Source organism: Polychytrium aggregatum (assembly GCF_025602895.1).
Source record: "Polychytrium aggregatum strain JEL109 chromosome Unknown BJ171scaffold_10, whole genome shotgun sequence".
Classification (NCBI taxonomy): Eukaryota; Fungi; Chytridiomycota; class Chytridiomycetes; order Polychytriales; genus Polychytrium; species Polychytrium aggregatum.
Genome location: NW_026516212.1, coordinates 936,587 through 961,267, shown reverse-complemented (window position 1 = coordinate 961,267; position 24,681 = coordinate 936,587). Strand labels below are relative to the sequence as shown.

The following is a 24,681-nucleotide window of genomic DNA, read 5'->3' as shown; positions in this document are numbered from 1 at the left end:
GGCGAGGCTGGTGCGCAAGGGCCATGATCATTGGGCCACCGAGTTTTGCATTGTTCCTTGCTCGACAAGGCGTCAGCCGCAGGTGCCGCCGGGTGCTTTACCCGAACCGTATGTTCACCAATCACTGACCGCCATAATGCCTAATAAAATATCGAGGCAATTGAATGCAGGACCTTAGACACAGGCTTTCCTCAATCAGGCATATATGTCGGACAATGGCATCGGGTCAGCGCAAGATCGCCGATATGTCTCTGTTTGCCCGTGATTGTCCTGCTACACAATGAATGCCTTCCCACATATGTCCTCCTCAATGATCGCAGGAAAACAAAGAACAACCAAATATCACCGGCCAGCATTATCTGTCGCAGACAATTGCAGCTGGAGCAACAAAGCTACAATGGGATCTCAGCCCGACTAGGACCCAACCACCATCGAAAGCCGGGTTTATCTCCTTCGATCCGTTCCCCACCCGCCTGCCACTTGCCCCAGCACCAAATCCCCCCAAAGTTTGCCAGGAGCCCACCAGTCCCAAGAGCATGAGCCAGCCCAGTCAAAGCCCCACAAAGCACTCGGCCGGCGCCGCGGGCGTCACAGCCCAGAATGCCGGGTCCAAATTTTTCGACGGCTTGCGCCATGAGGCCCTCAAAATCGAGGATGGCATGAAGGGCGCCGAGAACGAGGTCCTGCGCAAAGAGGAGGAAGCTTATCTGATGCACCGACACGATGCAGAGATATCCCATCTTAAGAAACTTCAGCAAGACGAAGTTAGCCAGCTCAAGGCACAGTTCCAACGATATATTGCCGCCCGAGATGCCCGCAAGAAGGCCAAGAAGCTGAACCGCCAGACCATCCGGGATATGAAGCGCCGTGATGCCATCATCATGGAGCAGGAGACCGCTTCTAAGGAAGCGGCGAGAGTGAAATCAACCCTCACCGCCAAACGCACTCAATTCGATGCTCTTCTTTCTCATCTCGATAACAAGCACGACAAGCAACGTCGCCAGCTCTACGCGGCTCAAGACAGAAGGATTCAGTATGAGAAGATGTTGGACGGGATCCAGTACGCGAATGAGCGAGTAAGCCGCCGCTCGAGTCAGTTTGCTGGGCCAGTGGCGCAAAGCGATTTCTGCGGGTGTCTTGAGTGCAAATGGGTCAGCTTCCTTGTTCCGCGAAAACGACAAATTGTAGCTCTACAAGGATTTAACCCTGCCTTGCTTCGCTGTAGGACGAAATTCGTCGGACGATGCAAAAGAAATTCCAGGCCAAGCTTACCCACCAGAAAGCCCTCGACAAGCGGATTTCAGATCAGCTTCGGGAGGTCCAGCAAATGGAACTCAAGCATGTGAGTCGCTTGTCGTGATCACTCGGCGCTGGGGGTCATCGGAACTGGCGTGTGCAGGCAGGGGCAGGGCACCACGAGAGCAAGTCGGAGCTGAATGCGCCGACAGCACAACAGTTGGACTTGTGCTGACAGTCGCGGCCCCTTGAAGGCCAAGGAAACCTTTGACCTGGAATTCCAGTCCCACGAGGATATCCACAATCTCAAGGCCCTCCATGTCAAAGGTGTCTCGGAACTCATGGCAAGCCAGATACTCGAGCTCCAGGCCGAAAAGGAGAGACTGCTTGCCCACCGAGAGCAGACCAAGCTTACCACCCTGGAGGCTCGCCACGTCATTGAAATGAAAAAATTCGGCAAGACTCACAGAGATCAACTCCGAGCGCTGAAGCAACAGCAAGAGTTGAGGTTGGTATCAATCGATCCGCACACGGCATCGCTCACTCGGCGCGGTGCTTACACCCACGAATGCCCTTTCCTTGATCCAGACTCCGAGGAATCCGCGCCGCCGACAATTTGCCAACAGCCCTGGGAAGTCGGAGCTCGGGCGGTGCGACTTCAAGTGATAAGTTCCAAAGCCGTACATCGGGCTTCGACGACGATGATCTCATGTCGGACACTGCGAGTATGCACGGCGACCGGCGCTCGGGTGGTGGTCGTAGGGCAATGTCATCTGTTTCTGGAGTCACCGACGAGGAAGAAGATGAGAACGGAGACGAGGAGAATCAACAAAACTCCAGCGCCGAGGTTATTCGCAAACTGGCTTCAAAGCACAAGGATGCCATCTCGTCGCTGAAGGAGATGCACAGAGCAGAACTCACCAAGCTGGAGAATCTAATTGCCTCGCGCACGCGCGAGCTTGAAGAAAACCAACAGGCCGAAATGAGAGAGCTTCTCGATGGCCACCACAAAGACATTGAATTTGTCAAAAGCATCCAGGCGAAAGAAGTCCAAATGGAGGAGTCGGTCCACGAAGCCGAGGCCAAGATGCTTATCGAGCGAAGAGTTCTGAACTCTGTGCTTGCGACGGTCGTCGACGGCATCGTCAACATCAATCCCAAAGGCACCATTACGCGCTTCAACAGGTTGGCTGCGCTGGCGGTTCCGGCTGGAAAATCCGGCTGGAAAATCATGCTCTGCATGTGGAGCGTGACTGCGTGGGATCTCATCGACAATGCTGACAATGTTGACCCCATCTGCCTTTCAGTGCTGCTGAGAAAATGTTCCAGTATACATCCGATGAGGTGATTGGCAAGAACGTCAAGATGCTGCAGACTGAAGAAATTGCTCGAAACCACGACAGCTTCCTGACCAACTATCTGACGACCGGCATTGCCAAAATCATTGGCTCCGGACGCCGAGCATTTGGACTCAAGAAGGATGGCACGACATTCCCGGTGCACATTTCAGTGTCTGAAGTGCTGGAGGTACATACTGAGCAGCCTGTGCCACATGATGGCATGATGCCGACTAATGGCGTGCGCTTTACCTGCAGCATCCTCGATATGTTCGCAATTGAATTGGAGTGCCTTGGGATTTCATGCGGATCCGACGCCTCATAATCTGTGTTTATGCTGCAAACCTCAACAGGAGGGCGCCCATCTGTTTACGGGCATTGTGCGAGATCTTACCGAAGAAGTTCGCCTGGAGGAAGAGCAGCGCGAGAAAGACGAACAGAAACAGCGCGAGCTCGAAGTTCTCTTGAAAGAGCTCGACGTTGCCAAGCAAAAGGCCGACGACATCCTTGGGCAGATGCTCCCGCCCGCGATTCAGTCACAGCTTATCGCCGGAAAGTCGATCGTGCCAGAGTCGTTCGACAAATGCACAATCCTATACTCTGACATCTGCGGCTTCACCGAGATCAGCTCGAAGAGCACCCCGATGCAGATGGTTGAGCTACTCAACAGTCTCTACACCATGTTTGACGAAGTGAGTGTTCTCGCCATTGATGAGCGCGGAGTTGATGCCGGAAAGGCCCTAGAACGTGCGGTTGTTCGGCTGGCAATGGCGGCGATGATCATTTTTCGTTTATGTCTTCGGAAGCTCCTACCGCTCAACAGCGCGTGGGTTCCTTTGGAGCGGTAGCAGACCCTTTACTGACAAATCCCCATCAACACATTGTTGGAATTTGCTTGGCTCGTACTGTCCCGATGTCATCGCTCCTGTGTGTAGATCATCAGCCAGTACGACGCCTACAAGGTCGAGACAATTGGCGATTCGTACATGGTGGCGTCTGGCGTCCCTGTTCGCAATGGAGATATGCACGCCTGCCAGATCGCCGACATGTCCCTGCATTTGCTCTCGGCCGTCCACTCCTTTGTTGTACCAAACCGTCCAGAACTCCAGCTTCGCATGCGCATCGGCATGCACTCTGGTCCGGTGGTAGCTGGCGTCGTGGGACTCAAGATGCCAAGGTATGGCGGGACGGTAACAGTTGTTCATGGCATTACCACGACTCGTGGGCACATTGCTGAGGTTCAGCATCATACTTTGACCCGGACCAACCATGTCGCCTGTGCAACTCTATGGATGTCAACAACACTGACCCAATGTCGCGCTGTATCCGGTGGCCACGCCTGTTTTTCATCTCATTTTGGCTGAATCTGATTTGCCCTTGATCGATCCGCAGATATTGCTTGTTTGTAAGTATATTCTGTGTGTAATTTTTGACATATTCGCCATCGTAATACTGACTGACAGTGCAACTGCGTCTCTTAGGGAGAAACCGTTGTTGATGCCTCAAAGATGGAGTCGTCGGGACAGCCGATGCGAATCCAAGTCAGCGAGACAACCTACAGACTCTTGCAAAGAGACGGATCGTACGAGCTCGTATGCAGGACCGATATGCCGCTCACTGGGGCAAGTATTCGGTTGAGGCATTCTGCTATTCTGTCTGCGATCGACAATAGCGCACGTTGCCACGACATACCCGCGCTGACGTGTCCGGAACGTTGATTGCAGGACAAGAAAGGGAGAAGGTCGTATTGGCTGGTCGGAAAGGATGGATTTCCCTTCGATCTACCTCTGGAAACCAAGTGTCTCTCAACCAACCCAAGCAATACTGCTACACCGGCAGCCAGACGACTCTCTGTTCCTGGCAAGGAGGGATTGGGTGGCAGCCATTCTCGGGAGCCCTCGGTTATGATCACGACGGTTGCTGAGACTCTTGAGCCACAACAGCAGATCGATTGACAGCCCAGAGGCAACAGATATTTCAGTCCTTTTTTCGTTGCAATGCTCGTTATTTTTGTCGGATTTGCTATCCGCCTCCACGACCTGGGGTTACTTTACCAATGCTGAGCGGCGGCTTGCCTTTGTTGTAACAACCACAAAGCGAAATGGTTTACCATGATTGTGGCCACTGGTCGCGCCTATGCTGGGTTGAATACATGCAACGATTTACACTGTAGAAGCAATACAAATAGTATGCACCGAGTCCAGGAGGAAGGCATTTACTCAGCACCCGGCGATGCTCCATCGCTGCGGGCTTAACAGTATCGCTGGACTCAGATCCCACCGATATTGCAATGTTGGCAAGATCACTGTATCCAAGCCGGCCACATGTTATCGGGACCAACCACAGGAACTCGGCGGTGTGCTCAACAGGGAGCGGCCATTGCCAGCGAGAGTGGGAGGCTATTCGACTAGCGAGAGTGGGAGGCTATTCAGCCAGCGGAGATCAACAAGTCCGCGGCATCCTATTACCGAGATGGAGGCATTTGCACCGGTTACATTTCAACGGCGGATGGCGTAGGTGCTCTTGGGCAAATGCCATACAGGCTTACACAACCGCACCCCATTCAAGTGGGCAATCCATTCTACTTTGCGCATGCAGTATTTGCGGCCGTCTACCCTGCTTTACTCTCATGGCTGAGTCTTGTGATTCTCTGCCATATCAGCTCTTTAGCGCCTTGAAGGCTTGGATCGCCTTCTGGCGCGCAACTTTGTGATCGACCATGGGCTTGGGATAGCTGATGTCATTCGGTGCCAAAGACCATGCAGGCGTAACCGCAAGAACACAAGTGGATGAGCCAAGGTGTCAGCATTGCGCTTCATTCATTACAGTTCGAGCAGTCTAGGAACGCTGGCAGGTATCGGCTTACTTGAGCTTTTGAAACGCCTTCTTGTCAAGCTTGCTGAATGGATCATGAATAGCCGCCGTGCCCTTGAGACCTGCCAGTTCCGGGACCCATTTGGCGATGAATTGGCCGTTGGGATCAAAGCGCTCGCTTTGTGAAAATGGGTTGAAGATTCGGAAGTACGGCTGTGCATCTGTACCGGTCGAAGCAGTCTGAATCGTAGAGGAGCGAATCAGCCGTGAGCCGGTCACATCAACCTGAAAACACGAGATGTTTCTGTAGATGCGCCTTACCCATTGCCATCCTCCGTTGTTTGAAGCGAAATCGCCGTCGATCAGGCTCTTCATGAAATACTCCTCGCCCATTCTCCAGTCGATCAGCAGGTCTTTGGTCAAGAAGCTTGCGACAATCATGCGCAGACGGTTGTGCATCCAGCCGGTGGCGTTCAGCTGTCTCATGCCTTCGATTGTAGTTGCCGTTGTGGATCGACATTGCAACCGTCAGTGCACAGATTTCCGAGATCGCGACTAGGACCAATTCCTTTGGTGATGGTGGGCCCCGCAATGCAAAGATTGTACAGCGCCATGAGCTCAGCCGCTCGAAATCCCTCAACTCACCCGCATCGACAATCGGAAAGCCCGTCTTGCCCTCGCACCATGCCTGAAAAGCAGTCTTGTCGTAGGACCAAGCAAGCTTGTCTGTCTCGGGCTTGAATGGTCGGCCCTTGCATACCTTGGGAAACTCGACCAAGATGTTGCGGTAAAAGTCCCTCCAACAAACCTCGGAGATCCACTGGACAGCGCCGGCTTTGCCTGACTCCATCTTGTTGCCATTGGCGGCTCTGGCAAGAGAAACACAGCGGCGTGCCGATATCACCCCAAGAGAAAAGTAGGGCGAAAGCGTCGAGGTGCCGTCTGCTGCTGGAAGGTCTCGCTGGTCCTTGTATCGATCCAGTTTGGTCGATATGAAATCCTGGAGGAGCTTGACAGCATGATCCTCGCCAGCCGGGAATAGTAGACGCACAGCTTCGAGCCGCTCCTGCTCAACCTTGAATGCGCTTGGAAGCTCAGGGATCTCGCAGCCTCCTGCATCCAACAGCATCTGCAGAGGCTCAGGCAGAGGCAGGGTGTTTGCCTGGGGAGAGGGCAGCACCGTGAGATAGGCCGGGTTCCTGGTGGCAACTTCTGTCCATCTGAATGTGGCCAAGTTATCGGTGAGTCCGGCTACTTTGCCGACGACAGGGACCACCCAGCTCGCAGCGCTCAACCACGACCGACCAAGACCAACCTGTTTCTATACGGCGTGAAGACGGTGTAGGGGCCGCCCTGGCCTGTCTTGCAGATCCCTGGAGGAACGGCGCACTGATCATGAAAGTCGCAAACGAGGGCGGTGCCCATCAGTCGGCTCTTGACCAGATCGTCCCGGAACGTCTCGTCGATCTCGTACTCCTTGTTCCAGAAGACCGCCTTGGCATTCCATCGGGCGACGTTGGCGGCAACCAGGTCGGCAACACGGACATTGATCTCAGCGATGCGCTGGTTTCGAGGGATGTGCTCGTCAGGTACAGGTCCGTCGTCTTGGAGGATGTCCAGCGGGATCGCCAGGGCACCAAGCTTTTGCTTCAGGACGTGCAGATTGCGAAGGATAAAGTCGACCCGGACAGGCGCAACGTCATGGAAGGCCCACTCGACCGGTGAAACGACAAACATGGCCATCAGCTTGAGATTGTTGCTGGTGGCATGCTGCGACGCATTGTGCAGGGCAGTGTTGTCCTGGGATAGGCGAGGCCACAGCGACAATCAGCATCGGAGACATCCAGCCCCATCTGTTGCACTGGCAGCCAGCGCCCTGAATAGCAGCAACGGTCGACAGATATGCGCTAAACCGAAGCTTCAGATCGGCCTCAGGACCTTTGCGTTGCCCACCTGGACTCGGAGATCCGATATCCGAAACCACATCAGGACAGTTCCTCCAGCGGGGGAAGGGCCGTTTTTGGGCTGGACGTCAGCCATCTTGGCTCGTTTGGCAACAGGCGGCTGGCTCATGATTCTTGGAGGCTCCTCTGGATCCACCGTGCGATCTGGATGCGATCTGAATGCGATCTGGATGCGATCTGGATGCGATCGCTGTCTCCTGCGGTCAGCTCAGGGCAAGGTCGGCTCTGAGGGACACGATTCATATACACTTCGCTGGCGGAAAAACTCGGCGCCTTTCGCTTTGCCCAGCGGATTCGCTCGGGCCGCCTCAACATGCCAGATCCAACTCCTGCCCGCATGGCTGCTGGTCGGCAGGAGAATCTGATGATAGGTTGTCCAGTCACTGCTCTACTGCTGATGAACCAGCTGTGCTTCAGGCATCCGCTGGTGACTTCAACGGCGATTGTCGTCCCGGTCGAGCCCTTTGCGTTATTGAGGTCATCCTGCACTCAGTCAAGCCAATCTGGCTCAGCGACCACCGGCCTGAGTTGCCGTCCGACAGCGACAGCTAACGACAATATCGTCACTTGACAACGCAATAGTCAATGCGAACTGGCAGGGCGCCCATGATTGAACGAGCCCGGGCGGATCAGGAGTCGCCGACAATGCCACCGACTGTTGATTCGCCTCAGGGGTGACGTCCGTCGCTTGCTGCCTGACGAGTCCGGCTTTTGCGGCAGAGACCGACGTCGATGCAAGGCTTTCTCCATCACCAGGACCTCTGTAGCTCTTGGGTGCTCGACTAAGGCTCGACTTCCTTTCATCGCCATCCCGCCTTCTGTCTTCTCGACCACCATTCAGTTCTCAACCCATTTTTCCATCGGCGTCTCCTTCTGCTGCGTACCCACAAGCGTTTGCTGAACAACCAACGTCCCGCCTTGCCTGCTCCTCAGCTGTCCGCCAAGCTAGCGTGAGAAATGGACGTTCCAACCATCACCACCCACGACGAGATCAAGTCTGATGTCGGAACCAGCGCCGCCGACGATGAACTCAACCAACAGCTGAAATCGAAGGGTCCGATGACCAACGATGAGATCACACAGCATTTCAAGTCCGTCCTGATGACCCAGACCAAGTTTTTTTACGAGAACTTGCGCAATGACTGTGTCCGCATCGAGGAGGCTATGAAAGAGTCCGAGCGGGAGGTGCTGCGAAAGGAGGAGGAGGCCTATTTGATCCAGCGACATGATGCCGAAATGGCTCATTTGAAGGGGCTCCAGCAGAACGAGTTTGCCCAGAAGAAGGAGGCCTTCCAGCGGTTCATATCAGCTCGCGATGCCCGCAAAAAGGCCAAGCGGCTCCAGCGACAGACCATCCGCGACATGAAGCGACGAGACCGAACCATCATGGAGCAGGAGACGGCCTCTCGAGAAGCCGCTCGCGTCAAGAGTACGCTGACAGCGAAGCGAAATCAATTCGACGCTCTCACGGCTTTTCTCGAGAACAAACACGAGAAACAGCGACGCCAGCTGGCGTCCGCTCAAGAGCGAAAGATCCAGTACGAACGAGTGTTGGATGAGATGCAAAACTCGCACGAAAGGGTAGGTCGACGTGAACGGCAATGGAGCCGCGGCTTGCTGCAAAACCAAACTGCCATTCGGCTGCGGGTGCTGCACCAGCATACAGAAACGCGTGGGATTTGGTGGATTGATGGACACGCCCAGTTTGCTAGCATAAATCCGCGATCATCCCGCCTCCGTTGCGACGCAGACAGTTTCGCTTCGTGTCTGATGGTGCTGGGTCGCAGTGGTCCTTGCTGCCATACGGCTGCACTAACGCTGTGCTTTTATCGCGCTGTCAACCGGATTTGCCCACAAACGTGTGCAACTTTGTCACGGACAGGTTGAAGTCAGAAGGACCATGCAAAAGAAGTTCATGGTTCGCATGAATCACCAGAATGCCGCAGACAAGCGCATTGCCGACCAGCTGCAAGAGATCCAGCAGCTCGAGCTCAAGCACGTAAGTCCGCGGATCCAAATGCACCCGAGGTTTCCTTCGGGATGCGCATCTGTCTCCCACATTGTCTCCAGTCATGCTTCAGCATCAATACTGTCGGTTGCTTCACCAGGAGCTATTGTGGATGGATGATAGCTTTTTGACATATTGAGCATGATTGTAGGCCAAGGAAAAGTTTGATCTTGAGTACCAGTCCTATGAAGACGTCCAAACCTTGAAGGCTCAGCATTTCAGCCAGATCGCCGAACTTGGCATCCAGCAGACCCTGGAACTGCACTCAGAGAAGGAGCGCCTGCTCTTGATTAAGGAGCAGACCAAACTGTCCTCACTCGAGGCGCAGCATGCTTCTGAGATCAAGAAGCTCAGCTATCTTCATCGCCAACAAGTGCGCGCTTTGCGTGCTCAGCAAGATACCCGCCTGCGTGCCATCAAAGGCGCAAAGGCCGGAGGGAATCGAATCTCTAGAAGTGTTGCTCAGTCTCAGAGTGCGTCGTGCACTGCTTCCGTCAGCGACATGGGCGCCGATGATCGTTCGGATGCTGGCAGTGATGTGATGTCGGTCGCCTCCGGAGTCCCTCGCGGCGATGATTCTCGTGCTGTTGCCTTGAATGAAGAAGCCGAAGAGGACGAAGACCTCGACGACGAGCAGCAGAACAGCGCTGCGGATCGACAAGCGGCCTCGATCAAGCGACTCACGCAAAAGCATCGTGAGTCTCGAGCCTCGATGCTGGAAGTCCAAAAGTCCGAGCTCGAGAAGCTCGAAAGCGATATTGCCGAGCGAACCAAGGAGCTGGAGGAGGACCAGGCCGCGGAGATGCGCGAGATGCTGGAGGCGCACGAAAGCGAAATGTCGGCTTTGTACTCTTTGCAGGAGAAGGAGATCCAGATGGAGGCATCCGTTCACGACGCTGAGTCCAAGATGATGGTCGAGCGCCGTGTGCTCAACTCTGTCCTCGACACCGTCATTAACGGTATCATTAACATCGACCCCACTGGAATCATCACCCGGTTCAACAAGTGAGTAGGGAGAGGCAAAATAGGTTCTCGGGCAATGGCGATCGAGTCGGTGATGCGCTGTCCAAACTGAATGCTGTCCGTGGTCTGCACCATTGTCGCGTAACATCGGCGCTGCTTCGAGTGGCGCTCTGATACTGACCACTTGTATATCTATATCGTATCCCTCGCCCAGCGCCGCCGAGGCTATGTTTGGCTACAAGGCAGCCGAAGTCATTGGGAAAAACATCAAGATGCTCCAGCCAGAAGAAATCGCCAGTATCCACGACCAGTTCCTGATCAACTATCTCACCACTGGCATCAAAAAGATCATCGGGTATGGTCGCAGAGCCTTTGGAAAAAAGAAGGACGGCTCGCTCTTCCCGGTGCACATTTCGGTCTCAGAAGTCCGCGATGTAAGTGGTCTTCCTGGCTCTGTTTTGTGAGCGGGCCTGTCTCATTTCGGGACCTCCACCAATCGGCAATCCGGGTGCGGTTGAGTTTCGGCACGTTGCCAGATCCGAAATGCTTATTCTCCTATAACCTCGCCTCGACAGGATGGCGCACATCTATTCACGGGTATCGTTCGAGACCTCACTGAGGAGGTCGCCATAGAAGAACAGCGGCGCTCGGCTGATCTCCAGAAGAAGAAGGAAATCGAGGATCTTATCCACGAGGTCGATCGCTCCAAGGCCAAGTCAGACTCACTGTTGTCGCAAATGCTTCCGCCGGCTATACAGAAGCAGCTCGTTGCCGGCAAGCAGATTATCCCAGAGTCATACGACTCGTGCACGCTCCTGTTTTCCAATATTGTCGGATACAGTGACATTTGTGCGCAGAGCACGCCCCTCGAGATGGTTGAGCTCCTTAACGGTCTCTACACGACCTTTGACGAGGTGAGCGCAAGCCGAGTGATGTGGTTCTGCCACGAGCATGCGCCTCGATATGCAAACTGATCAATGCCGTACCCGTATTCAGGTCATCAGCCAACACGATGCCTACAAGGTTGAAACCATCAATGACTCCTATGTCGTCGCCTCGGGACTGCCCAACCGCAATGGCCAACTGCATACCTCCGAGATCGCCGACTTGGCTCTGGACCTCCTCTCCGCTGCTCTGAGCTTCAAGTTGCCTTCGAGACCAGACTTCAAGCTCAAGGTTCAAATCGGCGTCAACACGGGCCCTATTGCTGCTGGTGTGGTGGGCTTGAAGATGCCTCGGTGAGTAAGCGCTCGACTACAGTTGCCGGTCGAATATGCTGTTTCATAATCATGCTATAATTCGACATCTCGGGCTGCACACTTCTCCGCGCCTTATATTCGTGCATGTACTTGTGATTGCATTTGTGCATTTGTGCATTTGTGCATTTGTGCATTTGTGCGGTATCATGTCCGTGCACATGTTTGCATACATATGTGTATGCGTGTGCTCGCATGTTTCCGAACTATGGGCCGTTAGCGATTGCCAAGTGATCCGCAGTCTTAGCTAACCAGACACCGGCCTGTCAGTTATTGCTTGTTTGGCGATACCATCAATGTGGCTTCGCGCATGATGTCTTCAGGCGAGCCCATGAAGATCCAGATCAGCGAGCCATGTTACCTGGCACTAAACCGAGCCGGAGGCTACTATCTGATCAGCCGCGGGGAGACCAAGGTCAAGGTATGTACCACTGTGCCCCATGGTGTTTTCAGGATTTGGTCATTGTCGCTCGGGCGTTGGGATGACGATGTGTCGCTCAAGATAACGTGCTACGCCTATGCTGGGACATGCACGGCGAGTAACGATTCCCTTCGCGGGGTTGCCGCCCTTTGCCTTGTCCGATGCACATCAGGGCAAGGGCTTGATGAACACGTACTGGCTGGCCGGAAAGGAGAACTTGACAAAGCCCCTCCCAGTCGAGACGACAACGCTACTCGAGAACAGACGGGAGGCCGAAGGCGCTGCGCCGCCTGAGTGAGACCGCTGTAGGCCATTGGTCCCCAAGACCACCTATCCCCGTGTTTGGCACCTTTCTTATATCGTCATTGGAGATACGTTGGCCTCGGCTTGCTTCGGGGACATACTTTCGCCGTTCTTTCTTCCAAACTACTTCCTTTATTTGCTTCCTCATCGAATATTAGTCACTCATCCGCGGCCCTCACAGCTTCTAGAACAAAACATGGCGCTTTTTGCATGACAGAGTCAATAGAGGGATAATCCGCTTTGCATATATCCGACCCTGAGGAGCTCCTCTGAGTCGGCCGACGCATTTTATCTCCAGCGACTGTTTGCATCAACACGGATGGGCGCATGCTCAACACAATACTTCCGGAGTGGCGGCCCTGGGCAATGAACAGATGCGATCCATCGCTGCTGAATTATGCACAAACACATCGTTGGATCTGACCAAAGAGCTCCCAAAATGGAGTGTGTGTCGTTGTTTTTTCTTTTGAGTGCAATTACATCTTCCACTCCCAGCGACCATTCACGTTGAGGAAGTAGGGCAAGATGCGCATTTGAATAGATCCTCAATGCCGAGTCACGATAACATGGCCGCCATTTTCTGCGACAGCATAGCATCATCTCGCTTCTTCTCTGGGCCACACGCCACCTTGGTTTGGAGCTAGAGCTTCTTGGCAAATGCCTGTCCGTATATCTTTGTGATTTCGGTGTGATTCCGAGGAAAATAGAAACGAGAGTCCCTGTTTCGGACCAGCGGCTCGGTGTCCCAGCCACATTCCTGCAGATGGAGTGATAGTGCATGCCGACCAAGCCCAGCAACTCGAGGTTACTAATTATGCCCAGCCCCATCGATGCAGTCTTCCAGTCTTGCAGTCGTGCAGCGCCGTGATGCAATGGAGGATCGATTGTAAATCGCAAACGAATCCTTTGGCCCTTCCCGCAGGTCACAGCATACTCTGGCCCATACCTGCGCCGACGTCACGGGCGCCATGTATTTTCCCCGGGGAGATTTGGAAGCTGAAAGCAAGAGCTTCTTGTAATCCTCTGTTTAGACGGCCGCTGGAATGATGAGAAACTAGATCGCAAACAGACCCATCTCGGGTTGCGGTGGATCCACGAACACAAGATGTCCGGTCCGGGAATCAGCGTGGGAGCCGATCGTCTGCGAAAGTACCCACCGTCTTCCGTTTCGATCCTTCCCTCCTTTCCGGCGCTCGTTGGTTTGTTGGTCAAGACCAGTCCCTCTGTTGAGAACGAGCAAACCAAGCAACCAGAAGCAGTCAGTCCATGCCCATGGTGCTCGAAGACAAGCATATTGTCCAATTCCATCCTTCTTTGACCTGTCGGCCTAGCTCAAGGTAGCTGATTGTTCCTTACTGTGGATGACTGAGGGACTCAGCATGTAATGCTCATAGAGACGGTGGACACGCATCTCCTTGCGGACCGTCTCGGCAAAGATAGCGTCGGCAAAGACGGCTGCGACATGATGAAGAAATGAAGCCGGGGGTGAGCATTGAATTGATGCAGGCTATTCTCCGTCGCCGACAAACAGGCACAGTGCGACAGCTTGTCGCCGCCCAGGGCGCTTGGGATATATGCGAGACATTGAGGAAAGTGCCGCTTGCCTGAGGAGTCGTTGGCTGGCTCGCTTTTATCACCCATGACGATGTCGACTGTGCGGTTGGGGGCTTAGTTTGATGACAAGTTGGTCGGGGCACACACTGAAATCTCACCCCGGGGCTTTCGGCCGTGCAGACAACCAAACTCGAAGCCCTCAGCAAAAGCATCGGGCTGCGATTGTTGGGATGCAGGGCAGCAAGGTGATCAGCATGATTGGGCCAATCTCTGCTTCCAACACTCTCGCCAGGGGGGTTCAGGCGCACTCGTCTGCAGCCAGAATGGAACGGAACAGAGCAGAGCAGAACAGCGTAGAGAACAGAACAGAGCAGAGCCGACCCAGCCCGCAATCCTGCGTCCTCAAGACATAGTCCTCCCTGAACAGAATGAGCCGACGAAAATCGACGAATGCTGCAATGCCGCTGCCGCTGCTCTCTGACGACCCCCGCAAGATCCGGCCAGCCCGGGCCCTTCTGGTGTCGAAGCCCGGAACTCCATCCCAGCCTGACGGCGACTCGAGAAAGGGCTCGACTCCTCAGCTGCCGAGCCTGGTGAAGCTCAAAAATCTCACACCGGCCCGGCAGCCCCCCAGTGCGAAATGCGAGCGGATGCAGACACCTGGGGCAGGTTCGACCGAAGGCTCGCCATCGCTTGCTCCAGCATCCCAGCCACCAACACAGCCGTTTCGGCCGCAATCGGTTGTTTCATCGAAATCCAGAGCTGATTATGCTCAAAACCCCCTTCGCAAGTCCAATTCCTTCAACAGCAGTTCCAGAGTGGGTCTGGAGGCCGTCGCCGTGCGGCGAAACAGAGGATTGACCCAACCTCCACCGCCGCCGACAGGTCTATCTCTCGAAACCATGGTCCCGCCGCCACGCACTCAGGCATCCGAAGCTGCAGCGGACAGGGCTGCTGGTCAACAGCGCCCGTTGTCCGAGAACGAAAATGAGCCCAGGCAGCTCTTGAACAAGCATCAGCCTCTCAAGTCCGTTCGCGACCAGAGCCAGCCCGAGGACATAGCGCATCACGAGGGGCCCAAGTTCGATGAGCGCCAGCACCAAAATCGTTTCCTAGCCCTCGGGCGGTTTGGCCCATCGATACGAGACGGCGGCATCGCTGATGCATCTGCTCCAGGACCAAACATTGCGACTGCAGACGGAGGCTCATCTCGCCGGGGCTCGTCGCCGCTCGTGACGCTCACCGACAGCCACGATGTCAACAGCGATCCTGCGATCCAGCCTCTTGAGCCACGACCGCTATCGTCGCTGATGGATCGTCGACTGCATTTGAGTTCGTCGCAGCTTGGTGGAAAATCCGCCAGGCACCATAGCCAGAGTAATTCGAACTTGGCGAGTGCCCAGTCGGCCCAGAACATCGCGGGGCTGCTGGGACCTTATGGCTCCCACCATCGATTGCCAACCGGCTCATCAGACCAGCGCTTACAAAGGAGCCCCGGCTCCAACATCCATCTGGACCCTTCTGGAGGAGAGTCGAGCAAGCTGTCGAAATCATCGCTTCGGACGTCTGTTTCATCGCTTGTGGATGAAGTGGATCCTCCCCAACAGCTTGAAACTGAGGGCACGATGCAAACGTCTTCGGAAAAATGGAGTAAGCTGGCCCTCTGTGTCGTCTGCAGGCAGAATATGTGTGCCGCTGGACATGTTCTGTCCCTGCTCTTCATGTTCCCGAGTGCCAGAGGCGGAGCCGGATGCTGCTTCTTGAGAGCATCTCCACAGCGTCACTCACACCGGCATCGACTCTCCCAGCTTATGTGCTCCACCGAGTCATGAAAATGGTACGCAGCGTCTATGCATTCAAGGATCCAGTTAACCCGGCAAACAAATCCGCACTGCAGAACATCTCGTCGATCGGCACCGTGGTCGCAGCCATGGAGTCCAACCTGCTCCCGACAAATCCAAATCGGATCGTTACTCTGTCGGACCAGCTTCATGAGATGAAGGTCCGCAACGAGTCTCTGATGGCCGCCAAGGTCAAGCACATTGTAACAATGCCACCAGCGAATCGCACTGATGACGATCGCAAGTTGCTGGACCAACTGCTTTGTCGCCTGCCCTCCTTTTCAAAGTTCTCCCGCAAGCTCCGAATGAACCTGGCCAAGATCATGCACTGGGAGTATTTTGGGCCCGGACGGACCATCATTCGCCGCGGATACCCGTCCATCTCCATGTACTTTATCGTCACTGGACTTTGTCAAAGCACCACCCTGACCAACATCAACGAACACATCCATCTCTCACCCGGCGACCAGTTTGGCGAGTTTTCCCTCTCCGCGCCGGGTGAGATCCGAACCGTCACAGTGAGCAGCCTCAGCGCCGTGGAGCTCCTCCGCATCGACAAGGACGATTACATTACAATGTTTGGCGAAAACGACCCGGCCTCGATTGGAAGCCGAGCGTCGTTTTTCCAGAAGCTACCCTATTTCGCATCGACAGATGAGCTGTTGCTGTCGCGACTCTGCCAAGTCTCACACATTGTCAAATTCGAGCCGGGGGCCTCGATTGTCAAGCCAGGCGGAGCCGGCCATGAGCACGTATTCATTCTGCTTCGTGGGCAATGCCGGGCCATGCGGATAGTTCCGTTTCTGAAGCTCTCATCCTCATCGCTTGCGCGGGAGCCGATTCCGTATCAGTTCGGAACCCAAGTTCCAGAGGGTTACGAGGTCGTCAACGAGGTGCTCGCCATTGGTGATCTGATTCCTGGTGACTATTTCCCGAAACTGCATATTCTCCAGGAAGACTCCTTCTACTACCGCAGCCAGGACGTCGATATCGCGATTGTTAATCTGCTGCTGGCGTTTGTACTCAAGTGTGCTGGCATCACAGCCTGGCCCTCGCGTGATTTCAACGCAAATCCGGGGCTTCGGAACCACCGCAAGACTTCGATGATGGAAAACATGGCAGCAGGGCTGGATCTCTCCGTGATCACGATACAAAGGGTGGAGTGTGTCATGTTTACCAAGCTCGATTTCTTGCGAGCCATCGATCTCGAGTCTCTGAAAACCATGATCGAGCACGAGGGCTTGCTGGGGGTCTCAATCTCGGAGCTTCAAGAAAAGTTCCTCACTCGTAAGAACTGGGAGGGGTACAAGCGCAAAGTGGTTGCTGAGATTACATCCAGTCTAAAATGAGCCAATGCCTCGGTGACCCCGAGGAGGGCTATTGGTTTGGCTCTTGAATATACAGCACCGCTCGCCACCTGATACGCATGGCGGTGCCTTGAGGACCCGATCGGGCAACACTCGACCGACGAGTTCAGTTGGATACAAATATGCTCGCATCCAGATCACAGCCCATATCGAGCCGCTCAACCGCCCGTAGCGCTGCGGAGCTCTACATCGCGCGGCCGCACCCGCGATTGCAGTCGAGGATGGCGATTCAGCGGCGCAATGTGGATGATTCCGTTTTGGTGCAGAAAGTTCGTCAATGGCTTGTATTTGACGATCAAAACATGACTTTTTTGAGAATCAGCAAGCCCACGACAAAGAGTACCGCTGCCAGCACCGTTTCCACTTGTCGGCGCAGAGCCAGAGTCTCGCGAATCTGCTGTCGGTGTTGGGCCAACGCAGCCGGCGATGGCGAGGTTCCGGTCGGTGGGACAGCTGGGTTGCGGTCAGTTTGCGCCGGAATATGCCGGTGGCGAGGACCAGAGTCGACTTGGTTCGGCTGAGGCGATGCTGTCGACGGGTTTGACGACCCGGTCGAATCAGCCGGCATTCCGGCAGTAGCAGCAAGAGGGGCTACGCTTGCAGATGGTTCCGTGGAGTCGGATCCAACTGAAGGGTCTGATGCAGCCTCAGCGGGAGCCGGTGGGTTCTGTGTGGGAGTCGAAGGCGAATCGCCCTTGATCGAAAAGACAATGTCGCCGCTCGGGGCCATGGGTTCGACCGGTCGCTCGGTCTCATCCGGCAGTGCATCCGAGTTTCGGCTCCCGCAGATCTCGCATTTCCAGTGCCGGCTCTGCCTGGCCAACACTGCCCGCTCCTCCTCGGTGTGGTCGAGAGCACCAATGGCGCCATCGCCTTGGGTGGGCATGAAGGATATCAAGGCAATCAATGCCAGCCGGATGCCCCATGCCGGCAGCCAGAACTCTGGGTGATGGCCCGTGATAGACAGGCAGATCTTTTTGCCGACTTCAAAGCGCCCGTTTGGGGTCAGGAAGGAGATGTTTGGAGGCTGTGACGACATCCATGGAGGAGAGGGATTGAGCCTGATGAGCCCGCTGACTCTGAGAAGAGCAAGGCGGTCCACACAACAGAGTGCAGTTCGTACGCGACACTATGCTGCCCCCCGAATCGTGTGGGTGCGATGGCGATGCTGTTCTGCGTGATTTCAGTGCATGCACATACTTTGAATGGATACTCTGGAGGGAATATCAAGCGCCCGTGATAGCGGCCTCCCGAGAAGCCTGCTTCGTTTGGCCCACGGAGCGTAAAGTGCCTATCGACACCAAAGAGGGGGAGAGACAGATATCAATGGCCAACCCAGAGATCAATGGCCAACCCAGATATGCATGAGTATAGCTGCGGCGCAGGGCGACTGCCCCAGAACCTCGGTGCTGGCGGACACCCTGTGCGGTGGTGCAGACAGGGTTGCTGCCAAATGCGGCGCTGGCACGGACCACTCGAAAATGTTGTCTTCCAGGGGCGAGGCGGTGTACTCGGGAGAGGGATCGTCGTTGAGGTCCTGCAGCTCCTTCATGAGGCGCTTGACGGCCGAGCTCTTGTGGTTCATGGCGATGTGGCAGATGCAGCTGGGACGCGCAGGACAGCGTTGGGGATGCTGCTGGACGAGCAGTGGGCACCGCATTTGAAGTCGGAGCGTGGATCACGGGGACGGCATGCCTGTGGCGCAGACGGGCTGCTGCGCCGCATCTGAATTGGGGAGTGGGGGCATGCGATTGGCCGGCGCGTGTGCGACATGGGTGCCGGAGGGGCGTGACCTCATCATGATCGAGTGGCCTGATGGGCAAGGGCCTGATGGGCAAGGGCACTCGGAGAATTGGGGGAGGGGATGGATGGGAGAAACGCACACTGCGAGTCGGTTGCATATCAGAGAGCGTCCAAGGAGACTTCTGTCTTGCTATTTCTCAGCCCCAGGGCCAGCGACCTTGCCACTTGCATGTCGGATCGACAGTGACAATAGGGCTCGTGTAAGTCTGTCCTCGCTGGACTTGAGTTTGATGGAGGAACTCTGGCTCCGCGGTGAGCCAGTGCATTGATTTCTATGTAATTTGTACGCATTTGATTCCTCGGTGGCCGTCGAGCCGACGGCAGACGACCATTTTAAATCCGAATGTGTCCCTGTGGATCCTGCCATTGACAAACATCGATGTTCAGCCACTTAGTCCAGCATCATGCCGTCTGAAACCAGGACGGTCAAGTCAGCGCCACCGCGGCCCGTCAACCCTTGGGTCCTCCGAAACGTCAAAGACTGCGGGTTCGTGACAGCCATCCTAGATCCACTCAAGTCGGCTCACCCGGGGAATGCAGCTGACGACGTTGGAAAGTTCCGGATCCAACAAATCACTCACCTGCGCATCCTCGACTGCAGTCCACAAATGCATGCTGACGCTGGTTTGCCCATGGCCACAGCCCAAATTACCGCTTGCTGTACAAAGTCTGCGATCCTTTGGAGAGCGATGCAATCGTCCTGCAATCGCGAGTCCCGAGCGCAAAGTCGGTTCATCGCAGTCCCAGCGCTCGAAAGTATCCCGGGCAAATCCAGAAATCCGAGAGAGCACAGGATCTGGAGAAAGAAATTGTCAAGAAACTGGTAAGGCTCTCGATCTGACTGAGCATGAGATACTACCCGATCCGCTTCCGTTGGCCTGCGGCATCTCTTTATTATGCTCTACGACTGATCTGTCCACACGACTTGGCTACTGTCTCACACCTTTCCCGTTGGTATGAACAGAGCCTTGATTTCGCTGGCATCACCCCAGCCAAGGCCCAGATTCTCCAAAACATCCTTACGAGGGATCTGCGTGTTGAGAGACGTTCGCCCAGTGCGACGCAGCCCCATAGTGCGGACTCCAAGGAGGAACCTGGAAGCGGATCTGAGTCTGACGACTCGAGCTTCACTAGCTTTCCCTCGCTGCCATCTCTCTCGTCCGACGATGGGGCTGAATACAGACTCAAAGTGCATCTGCGGCAACTTGAGGCTGAACAAATTCGTTCAGTTACGAGACGACACAGCACTCGCGAAAGTGTCCGGCCAAGGGCCTCGATGTCGGTACCACAGCCTCCAGCTGGGGCCATGGCAGCACAAGCCGGTAAGCCATCGCCGACGAATAGTGTGTTTGATGGCGGGATTTGGAGGGCGATAGCGGCTCCTGCGGCCGCCGGTCAGCGTTCGCTGAATGAAACGGCCGTGGTGGCTGTATTCATGGCTCGGCCATGCTCCCATGCGCAGTGACAATTGGCCACGAGCAAAAGCAGCCCCCCGCATCAACTCCCAAGCTCTTGGCCACCAAATACTCGGGCCTTGCCCGTGGCTTCAAGCCAAGGCCAGTGACTGCCCCTACGACTCTCAAAGAGCGAGCCATCGCTGCTTCTTGCAGCCATGACACGCAAGTCGATAGCGATGCCGCTTTGAAGCTGAGCGAAGGTATGTCAATTGCGCAATCGAGGCATGAAGCTTGCGCAAGCAATCACGGAGTGCTTGGTCCTCCATTATCGTCAAGCTTGGCCGATACGCACTGGAGCGGTTGCATGTCTTGGCTCGGTCCATGCCTCGGTCCATGCCTCGGTGTCCGTTCTTGGCAGGACATTTCCAAACCAGTTAGGGGTGCGCTGCAGCAGAATGGTTCACAATTGAGTTTTGCCTTGGATGGGAATGGGGCATGGCAACGCATTTGAACCGCAGATAGCGATCATTCAATCCATTCGGCACAACCTATGCTTTCCCGCAGTGATTCAGTCCTTGGAATGGTGGGTCGACCATAGACTTTGCCCTGGCTTCGAGTCTTGGACCGAGTCACATCTTCCAACCGAGCTTGAACAGGCTCATGTTGCGCAGGGTCATATCGAGCTTCGCACTCCGCCTCCAGCCCAGAACTTGGACCAGTCCGTTTGTCGGGGCGAGTTCGATTGTCTCATGAGCTCCTGGAGACCCGTTGTGGAGAGCAACTCCAGCAAAGCCACTGTCAAGGTCGAAGCACGTCCGCCCAAGGTCCTCCTCGACAAAGTCAAGAAAGGTGAGGGTCTCGGCCGCAGCTTCAGCGCCACAGTTTCCCTGTTACTCCAGATCTCTCTATATCGCTGGCAGGGGTGTATTTATGGGTAATCGCACACAGAGCCACGACGATCTAACCGCATTCATCGACAGCGGAAAGACGAACAAGCAAGCCGCCATCAACTCGAATTGGTGACCTCAGTGGTGGCAATGGTATGGATATATGAGTTTCCATCTCTTCGCACCGAGTGACACTGATTTGACATTGGTTTGGAATCGACCTGATCATCGCACCCAGGCGAAGAGGTTTCTGCAAAACATGCGATGAGCGACAAAGACAGACGTGCTGCGGTAGGCCCTCTTGGAGCTGCTGTCAATTCGGACAGGCAGTGTACTCCGATCGTCTCAATGAGATGGATCTTATCGCACATTCGAGATGCTGTTTGCCAAACTGCACGCATGCGCTGAGGAGAGGGACCGAAAGTCAGGAAGCTCAAAGGCGAAGCTGTACCATTGATTTGATGAGCATTTACCCCGACACGGCTAGTACGGTCCCTGGTACATCGTTCCCAGCAAATGGAAGGCAGTCCTTGACAAGCGAACCAACCCGGAGATCAAAGTAATGGAGTCGAGGTGCCTTTGTGGCCTGCGTAGAGCACTCAGAACCCGTACCAACGTTGTGACTGCTGGCGCACAGTACAGCCATTCGTGCCATGGCTTCTTGGCTTACCATTCCAACTCGATTTCCACCATCGTGGCCGTTGCACAGCATGCCGGCATTTACGCCGTGCATCCGGATGTACCGCGAAGCTCGTTCGTGGTTGAAAAGCTAAAGCAGATGATCGAGGATCGCGCAAAGGCAGATCAATTGGCTCTGCAGGATGTTGTTGTTCAGTCCCCTCCTCGGTCGATATCAGCATTTAGCCGTACTGAGCCGGTGACTTCCTCCCGATCCATGTCGATCTTTAGCCACGCAGATTCACTACCACCGGCATCGTCGATGGCCCAGCTATCTCCGCGCAGACAAGCATCCGTTTCCAGTGCGAACAGCTCGCGCCGGTCGCTACATCGACTCAGTATCGACTATTCTCCAATGCGAACCTTCTCGATATCGACCCCGCTGCAGCTCCCAGGACTGGATGAATAGGGTCGCAAAGGAGGCGCCGCGATATCGAGCCGAGCCCGTGCACAGGTCGTTTTGGGGAGCTCGGCATTTCAGAAAGGATGATATATATTACCAAGATACAATGAGAGTGTCTATTGGAGTGGTAGTATTTCGGGACGCTCGACACAGCGGTCATGACGATATAAACAAACCATGGCATCACTCGGCGAGCCACCTCTACTTGCGCTTTCCAACCTTGAAGTGGAAGATGTCGCCGTCCTCAACGACATAGTCTCGGCCCTTTTGGGCGTATTTTCCGGCAGCCTTGACACTGTCCTCGCTTCCAAGGGCCTTCAGGTCCTCAAACTTCATCGTCTGTAGCAAGGCACTGAATCAGCCAAGGGAGGCAGCACCAGTCGGAAGAGGTGGGGGACGGGACACCGAGCGGCAAAGTGCGAATTTGAAATACCTCTGCTGTCACAAATGACTTTTCAAAGTCGGAATGGATGACACCGGCCGCCTGGGGTGCCTTCGTGCCTTTGCGGATGGTCCACGCTCGTACTTCTTGCTCGCCGGCGGTGAAGACTGGCAACGCAAACCAAAGGTAGTTGCAATCACGACAGAATGGTCAGAATGGATGCAAGCCAAGCCATGTTGGGTAGCAGTTGGCCTCAGGAAGACATGGCAGCAGATGTTGAGATGCTCGCTCTCTCGGATCAGCTGCATGCTCGGGGCAAACTCACAGTAGAACAGGCTCAAGGCATTGTAGCCCGAGTTGATGATATCCTTGAAGGCGCTTGTTACCGGCTCGGAGATGCCGTACTTGTTCTGCACCTCGGCGAGGTATTCGGCTCGTTCTTCGTCCGTTTCAGAGGCAGAGAGGGTGTACTCCACATCGTTCGAGTATCCAATAACGCCGTCTCCGGGATGGTTCTCGTCGACCCATTTTCGAATGGCAGAGAGATAGCGATCGTCTCGGGTAGCGTAGTCGCGCTCGCTTAGGTTACAGAGGTAGACGACGGGTTTGGCGGTCAGCAAATAGAGGCCGTTGATGATCTTGGTCTCTGGATTGGACCACTCGTGGTCGCGGACGTCACGCTGCTGCACGCTCAAGACGTCCCAGAGTTTGCTGAGAACATCGTACTCCTCGAGCTTTTCCTTGGCCATGTTCCGGCCATACTTGGCGATGTCCTTCTTGCGGGCCTCGAGCAGCTTCTCGATTTGGGCCTCGTCCTTGAGCCGCAGCTCGTCGTGGATGATCATCAGGTCTCGAACGGGATCGACGTTTCCCTCGACATGGGTTATATCCTTGTCCTCAAACCCTCGACACAGGTGGAAGATGCCATCGACCGCTTGAATGTTGGACAGGAATGCGTTTCCGAGGCCGGCACCCTCATGAGCACCTTTGACCAAGCCGGCAATATCGGTCACAGTCAGGGACGCAGGCACTGCTGATCGAGTCTTGTAATGGTTGCAGAGCCAGTCGAATCGCTCGTCTGGGACGATAACCCGCGACTCTGACGGGTCGATGGTGCAAAAGGGATAGTTCTACCGGGAGATCGGCGGCCGCAGAGAGCTTGACAAATTAATCCGTGAGCCCATGACAAGCAACCAGTCATGGCCATTGCGATCGCGAGATGTCCTGCCATGAGAAGGTGCAGCACCGGGACACAATCGACATGGCTCTGCAGCCTCAAAATCAAGAAATCCACCACTCACTATACCTCAGAGGGCACGGCGCTGTTGGTCAGCGAGTTGAAAAACGACGACTTTCCGATATTTGGGAGGCCAACGATGCCCTTTGAAACCGGTCCGACGTTGTTGCAATCGCCATGATTTCAGGAGCGCGTACAACATGAGACAACCGGGATCCAAGCAGTGCTGAGTGAGTCGGACAAGAAGATGCGGCGTTGATGGATCGAGGACACAGGATCGCGCGCTGAGCGAGCGATGGAGGGAGCCAGGAAAGCCCAGACATGCAATTCAGTCGTCGCAGGCAGGCCGGGCGGTTGGTTGCCCTGGACATGGCTTTAGCGGATGGGATCGTTACCATTTTGAGATTGTTGCCGGGCCGGCCGAGCAGGATGCGTGGCTCCGAGTCTGGTTGCGACTTGGCTTTCTTTTGCGCAGGCGTGGCATACGATCTTGCTTGGGCAACCGAAGCGCTGGACTGTCCAATCCGGCCTGCAAGGGCAGCGGCGGCAGCGAGGGGAGAGTGGCAGCCGCGGAGACACCGGATGTGTCGGAGCAGAGCCATGGCAACAGAGACAGCAGGCAGCTCGGGGTAGTGCAGGGCAGTGCAGGGCGGTGCAGTACGATGGGATGCCACAGAGGACACTGCCGATCGGATCGGCTGTCGGCAAAGACACAATCGCCGAGGCCGAGAAACGGGGAGCGATATGTCCTCGCTCCCTCCTCGCTCACGTGTCCGGCATCGCCGTTTTCGGCAGCCACATCGCTTTTCTTCGATGCTTTCTTTGGTGGC

General features: G+C 55.2%; 8 protein-coding genes across 8 annotated transcripts; 4 read left to right on the top strand and 4 right to left on the bottom strand.

Moving 5' to 3' along the window:
• Positions 1-536: 536 nt before the first annotated feature.
• On the top strand, positions 537-4,528 carry BJ171DRAFT_579742 (adenylate and guanylate cyclase catalytic domain-containing protein; the record flags this gene model as incomplete). The annotated part of the gene is made up of 10 exons (XM_053113987.1): positions 537-1,076; positions 1,226-1,342; positions 1,491-1,744; positions 1,825-2,421; positions 2,544-2,763; positions 2,927-3,265; positions 3,509-3,750; positions 3,966-3,978; positions 4,055-4,165; positions 4,298-4,528. The coding sequence occupies 10 exons, from the start codon at positions 537-539 to the stop codon at positions 4,526-4,528; spliced, it is 2,664 nt and encodes an 887-aa protein (XP_052968856.1).
• Positions 4,529-5,160: 632 nt separating this feature from the next.
• On the bottom strand, positions 5,161-7,555 carry BJ171DRAFT_18650 (deoxyribodipyrimidine photolyase). The gene is made up of 6 exons (XM_053106129.1): positions 7,341-7,555; positions 6,703-7,187; positions 6,033-6,607; positions 5,709-5,875; positions 5,440-5,627; positions 5,161-5,307 (listed from the first exon to the last, which is right to left on the bottom strand). The coding sequence occupies exons 1-6, from the start codon at positions 7,458-7,460 to the stop codon at positions 5,232-5,234; spliced, it is 1,611 nt and encodes a 536-aa protein (XP_052968855.1). The 5' UTR covers positions 7,461-7,555; the 3' UTR covers positions 5,161-5,231.
• Positions 7,556-8,106: 551 nt separating this feature from the next.
• BJ171DRAFT_18641 (uncharacterized protein) lies at positions 8,107-12,379 on the top strand. Its single transcript, XM_053106128.1, has 8 exons — positions 8,107-8,932; positions 9,234-9,350; positions 9,511-10,364; positions 10,537-10,756; positions 10,898-11,236; positions 11,319-11,560; positions 11,849-11,999; positions 12,172-12,379. Exons 1-8 carry the CDS (start codon positions 8,309-8,311, stop codon positions 12,295-12,297), a joined length of 2,673 nt encoding a protein of 890 aa, XP_052968854.1. The 5' UTR covers positions 8,107-8,308; the 3' UTR covers positions 12,298-12,379.
• A 254-nt stretch (positions 12,380-12,633) lies between these two features.
• Positions 12,634-14,151, bottom strand: BJ171DRAFT_496930 (FAM183A-like protein). The gene is made up of 5 exons (XM_053110238.1): positions 13,907-14,151; positions 13,659-13,757; positions 13,460-13,525; positions 13,249-13,325; positions 12,634-13,059 (listed from the first exon to the last, which is right to left on the bottom strand). The coding sequence occupies exons 1-5, from the start codon at positions 13,941-13,943 to the stop codon at positions 12,943-12,945; spliced, it is 396 nt and encodes a 131-aa protein (XP_052968853.1). The 5' UTR covers positions 13,944-14,151; the 3' UTR covers positions 12,634-12,942.
• Positions 14,152-14,314: 163 nt separating this feature from the next.
• BJ171DRAFT_579738 (uncharacterized protein) lies at positions 14,315-17,046 on the top strand (the record flags this gene model as incomplete). Its single annotated transcript, XM_053113986.1, has 3 exons — positions 14,315-14,525; positions 14,742-15,506; positions 15,665-17,046. The coding sequence occupies 3 exons, from the start codon at positions 14,315-14,317 to the stop codon at positions 17,044-17,046; spliced, it is 2,358 nt and encodes a 785-aa protein (XP_052968852.1).
• A 215-nt stretch (positions 17,047-17,261) lies between these two features.
• Positions 17,262-18,670, bottom strand: BJ171DRAFT_18620 (ubiquitin-conjugating enzyme E2, J1, U). The gene is made up of 3 exons (XM_053106126.1): positions 18,537-18,670; positions 18,265-18,355; positions 17,262-18,091 (listed from the first exon to the last, which is right to left on the bottom strand). The coding sequence occupies exons 1-3, from the start codon at positions 18,647-18,649 to the stop codon at positions 17,360-17,362; spliced, it is 936 nt and encodes a 311-aa protein (XP_052968851.1). The 5' UTR covers positions 18,650-18,670; the 3' UTR covers positions 17,262-17,359.
• A 1,288-nt stretch (positions 18,671-19,958) lies between these two features.
• BJ171DRAFT_496928 (uncharacterized protein) lies at positions 19,959-22,267 on the top strand (the record flags this gene model as incomplete). The annotated part of the gene is made up of 7 exons (XM_053110237.1): positions 19,959-20,189; positions 20,330-20,524; positions 20,829-21,113; positions 21,245-21,304; positions 21,390-21,442; positions 21,639-21,710; positions 21,861-22,267. Coding segments are annotated over exons 1-7 (1,085 nt in total), but the record flags the coding sequence as incomplete, so codon positions are not given.
• A 19-nt stretch (positions 22,268-22,286) lies between these two features.
• BJ171DRAFT_496927 (P-loop containing nucleoside triphosphate hydrolase protein) lies at positions 22,287-24,550 on the bottom strand. Its single transcript, XM_053110236.1, has 5 exons — positions 24,247-24,550; positions 23,921-23,995; positions 22,940-23,744; positions 22,666-22,781; positions 22,287-22,571 (listed from the first exon to the last, which is right to left on the bottom strand). Exons 1-5 carry the CDS (start codon positions 24,451-24,453, stop codon positions 22,434-22,436), a joined length of 1,341 nt encoding a protein of 446 aa, XP_052968849.1. The 5' UTR covers positions 24,454-24,550; the 3' UTR covers positions 22,287-22,433.
• Between the last annotated feature and the right edge of the window lie 131 nt (positions 24,551-24,681).

Bases quoted from the DNA above. Each gene is read 5' to 3' on its own strand.
- BJ171DRAFT_18650 (XM_053106129.1), bottom strand. From the start codon at position 7,460: ATGAGCCAGCCGCCTGTTGCCAAACGAGCCAAGATGGCTGACGTCCAG. The intron at 7,188-7,340 runs GTGGGCAACGCA...CGCCTATCCCAG, and splicing joins TATCGGATCTCCGAGTCCAG to GACAACACTGCCCTGCACAA. The intron at 5,308-5,439 runs GTAAGCCGATAC...GAATGACATCAG, and splicing joins AAGGCGTTTCAAAAGCTCAA to CTATCCCAAGCCCATGGTCG.
- BJ171DRAFT_18620 (XM_053106126.1), bottom strand. From the start codon at position 18,649: ATGAACCACAAGAGCTCGGCCGTCAAGCGCCTCATGAAGGAGCTGCAG. The intron at 18,356-18,536 runs GTCCGTGCCAGC...TGGTGTCGATAG, and splicing joins GAAGACAACATTTTCGAGTG to GCACTTTACGCTCCGTGGGC. The intron at 18,092-18,264 runs GTATGTGCATGC...ATGTCGTCACAG, and splicing joins CTCCAGAGTATCCATTCAAA to CCTCCAAACATCTCCTTCCT.
- BJ171DRAFT_496930 (XM_053110238.1), bottom strand. From the start codon at position 13,943: ATGGGTGATAAAAGCGAGCCAGCCAACGACTCCTCAG. The intron at 13,758-13,906 runs GCAAGCGGCACT...ATCATGTCGCAG, and splicing joins GCCAGCCAACGACTCCTCAG to CCGTCTTTGCCGACGCTATC. The intron at 13,526-13,658 runs GTAAGGAACAAT...CGTTCTCAACAG, and splicing joins GAGTCCCTCAGTCATCCACA to AGGGACTGGTCTTGACCAAC.
- BJ171DRAFT_496927 (XM_053110236.1), bottom strand. From the start codon at position 24,453: ATGGCTCTGCTCCGACACATCCGGTGTCTCCGCGGCTGCCACTCTCCC. The intron at 23,745-23,920 runs GTATAGTGAGTG...ATCTCCCGGTAG, and splicing joins ACAGCGCCGTGCCCTCTGAG to AACTATCCCTTTTGCACCAT. The intron at 22,782-22,939 runs GTGAGTTTGCCC...TTGCGTTGCCAG, and splicing joins TGCCTTGAGCCTGTTCTACT to TCTTCACCGCCGGCGAGCAA.
- BJ171DRAFT_18641 (XM_053106128.1), top strand. From the start codon at position 8,309: ATGGACGTTCCAACCATCACCACCCACGACGAGATCAAGTCTGATGTC. The intron at 10,365-10,536 runs GTGAGTAGGGAG...TCCCTCGCCCAG, and splicing joins ATCATCACCCGGTTCAACAA to CGCCGCCGAGGCTATGTTTG. The intron at 12,000-12,171 runs GTATGTACCACT...GATGCACATCAG, and splicing joins GCGGGGAGACCAAGGTCAAG to GGCAAGGGCTTGATGAACAC.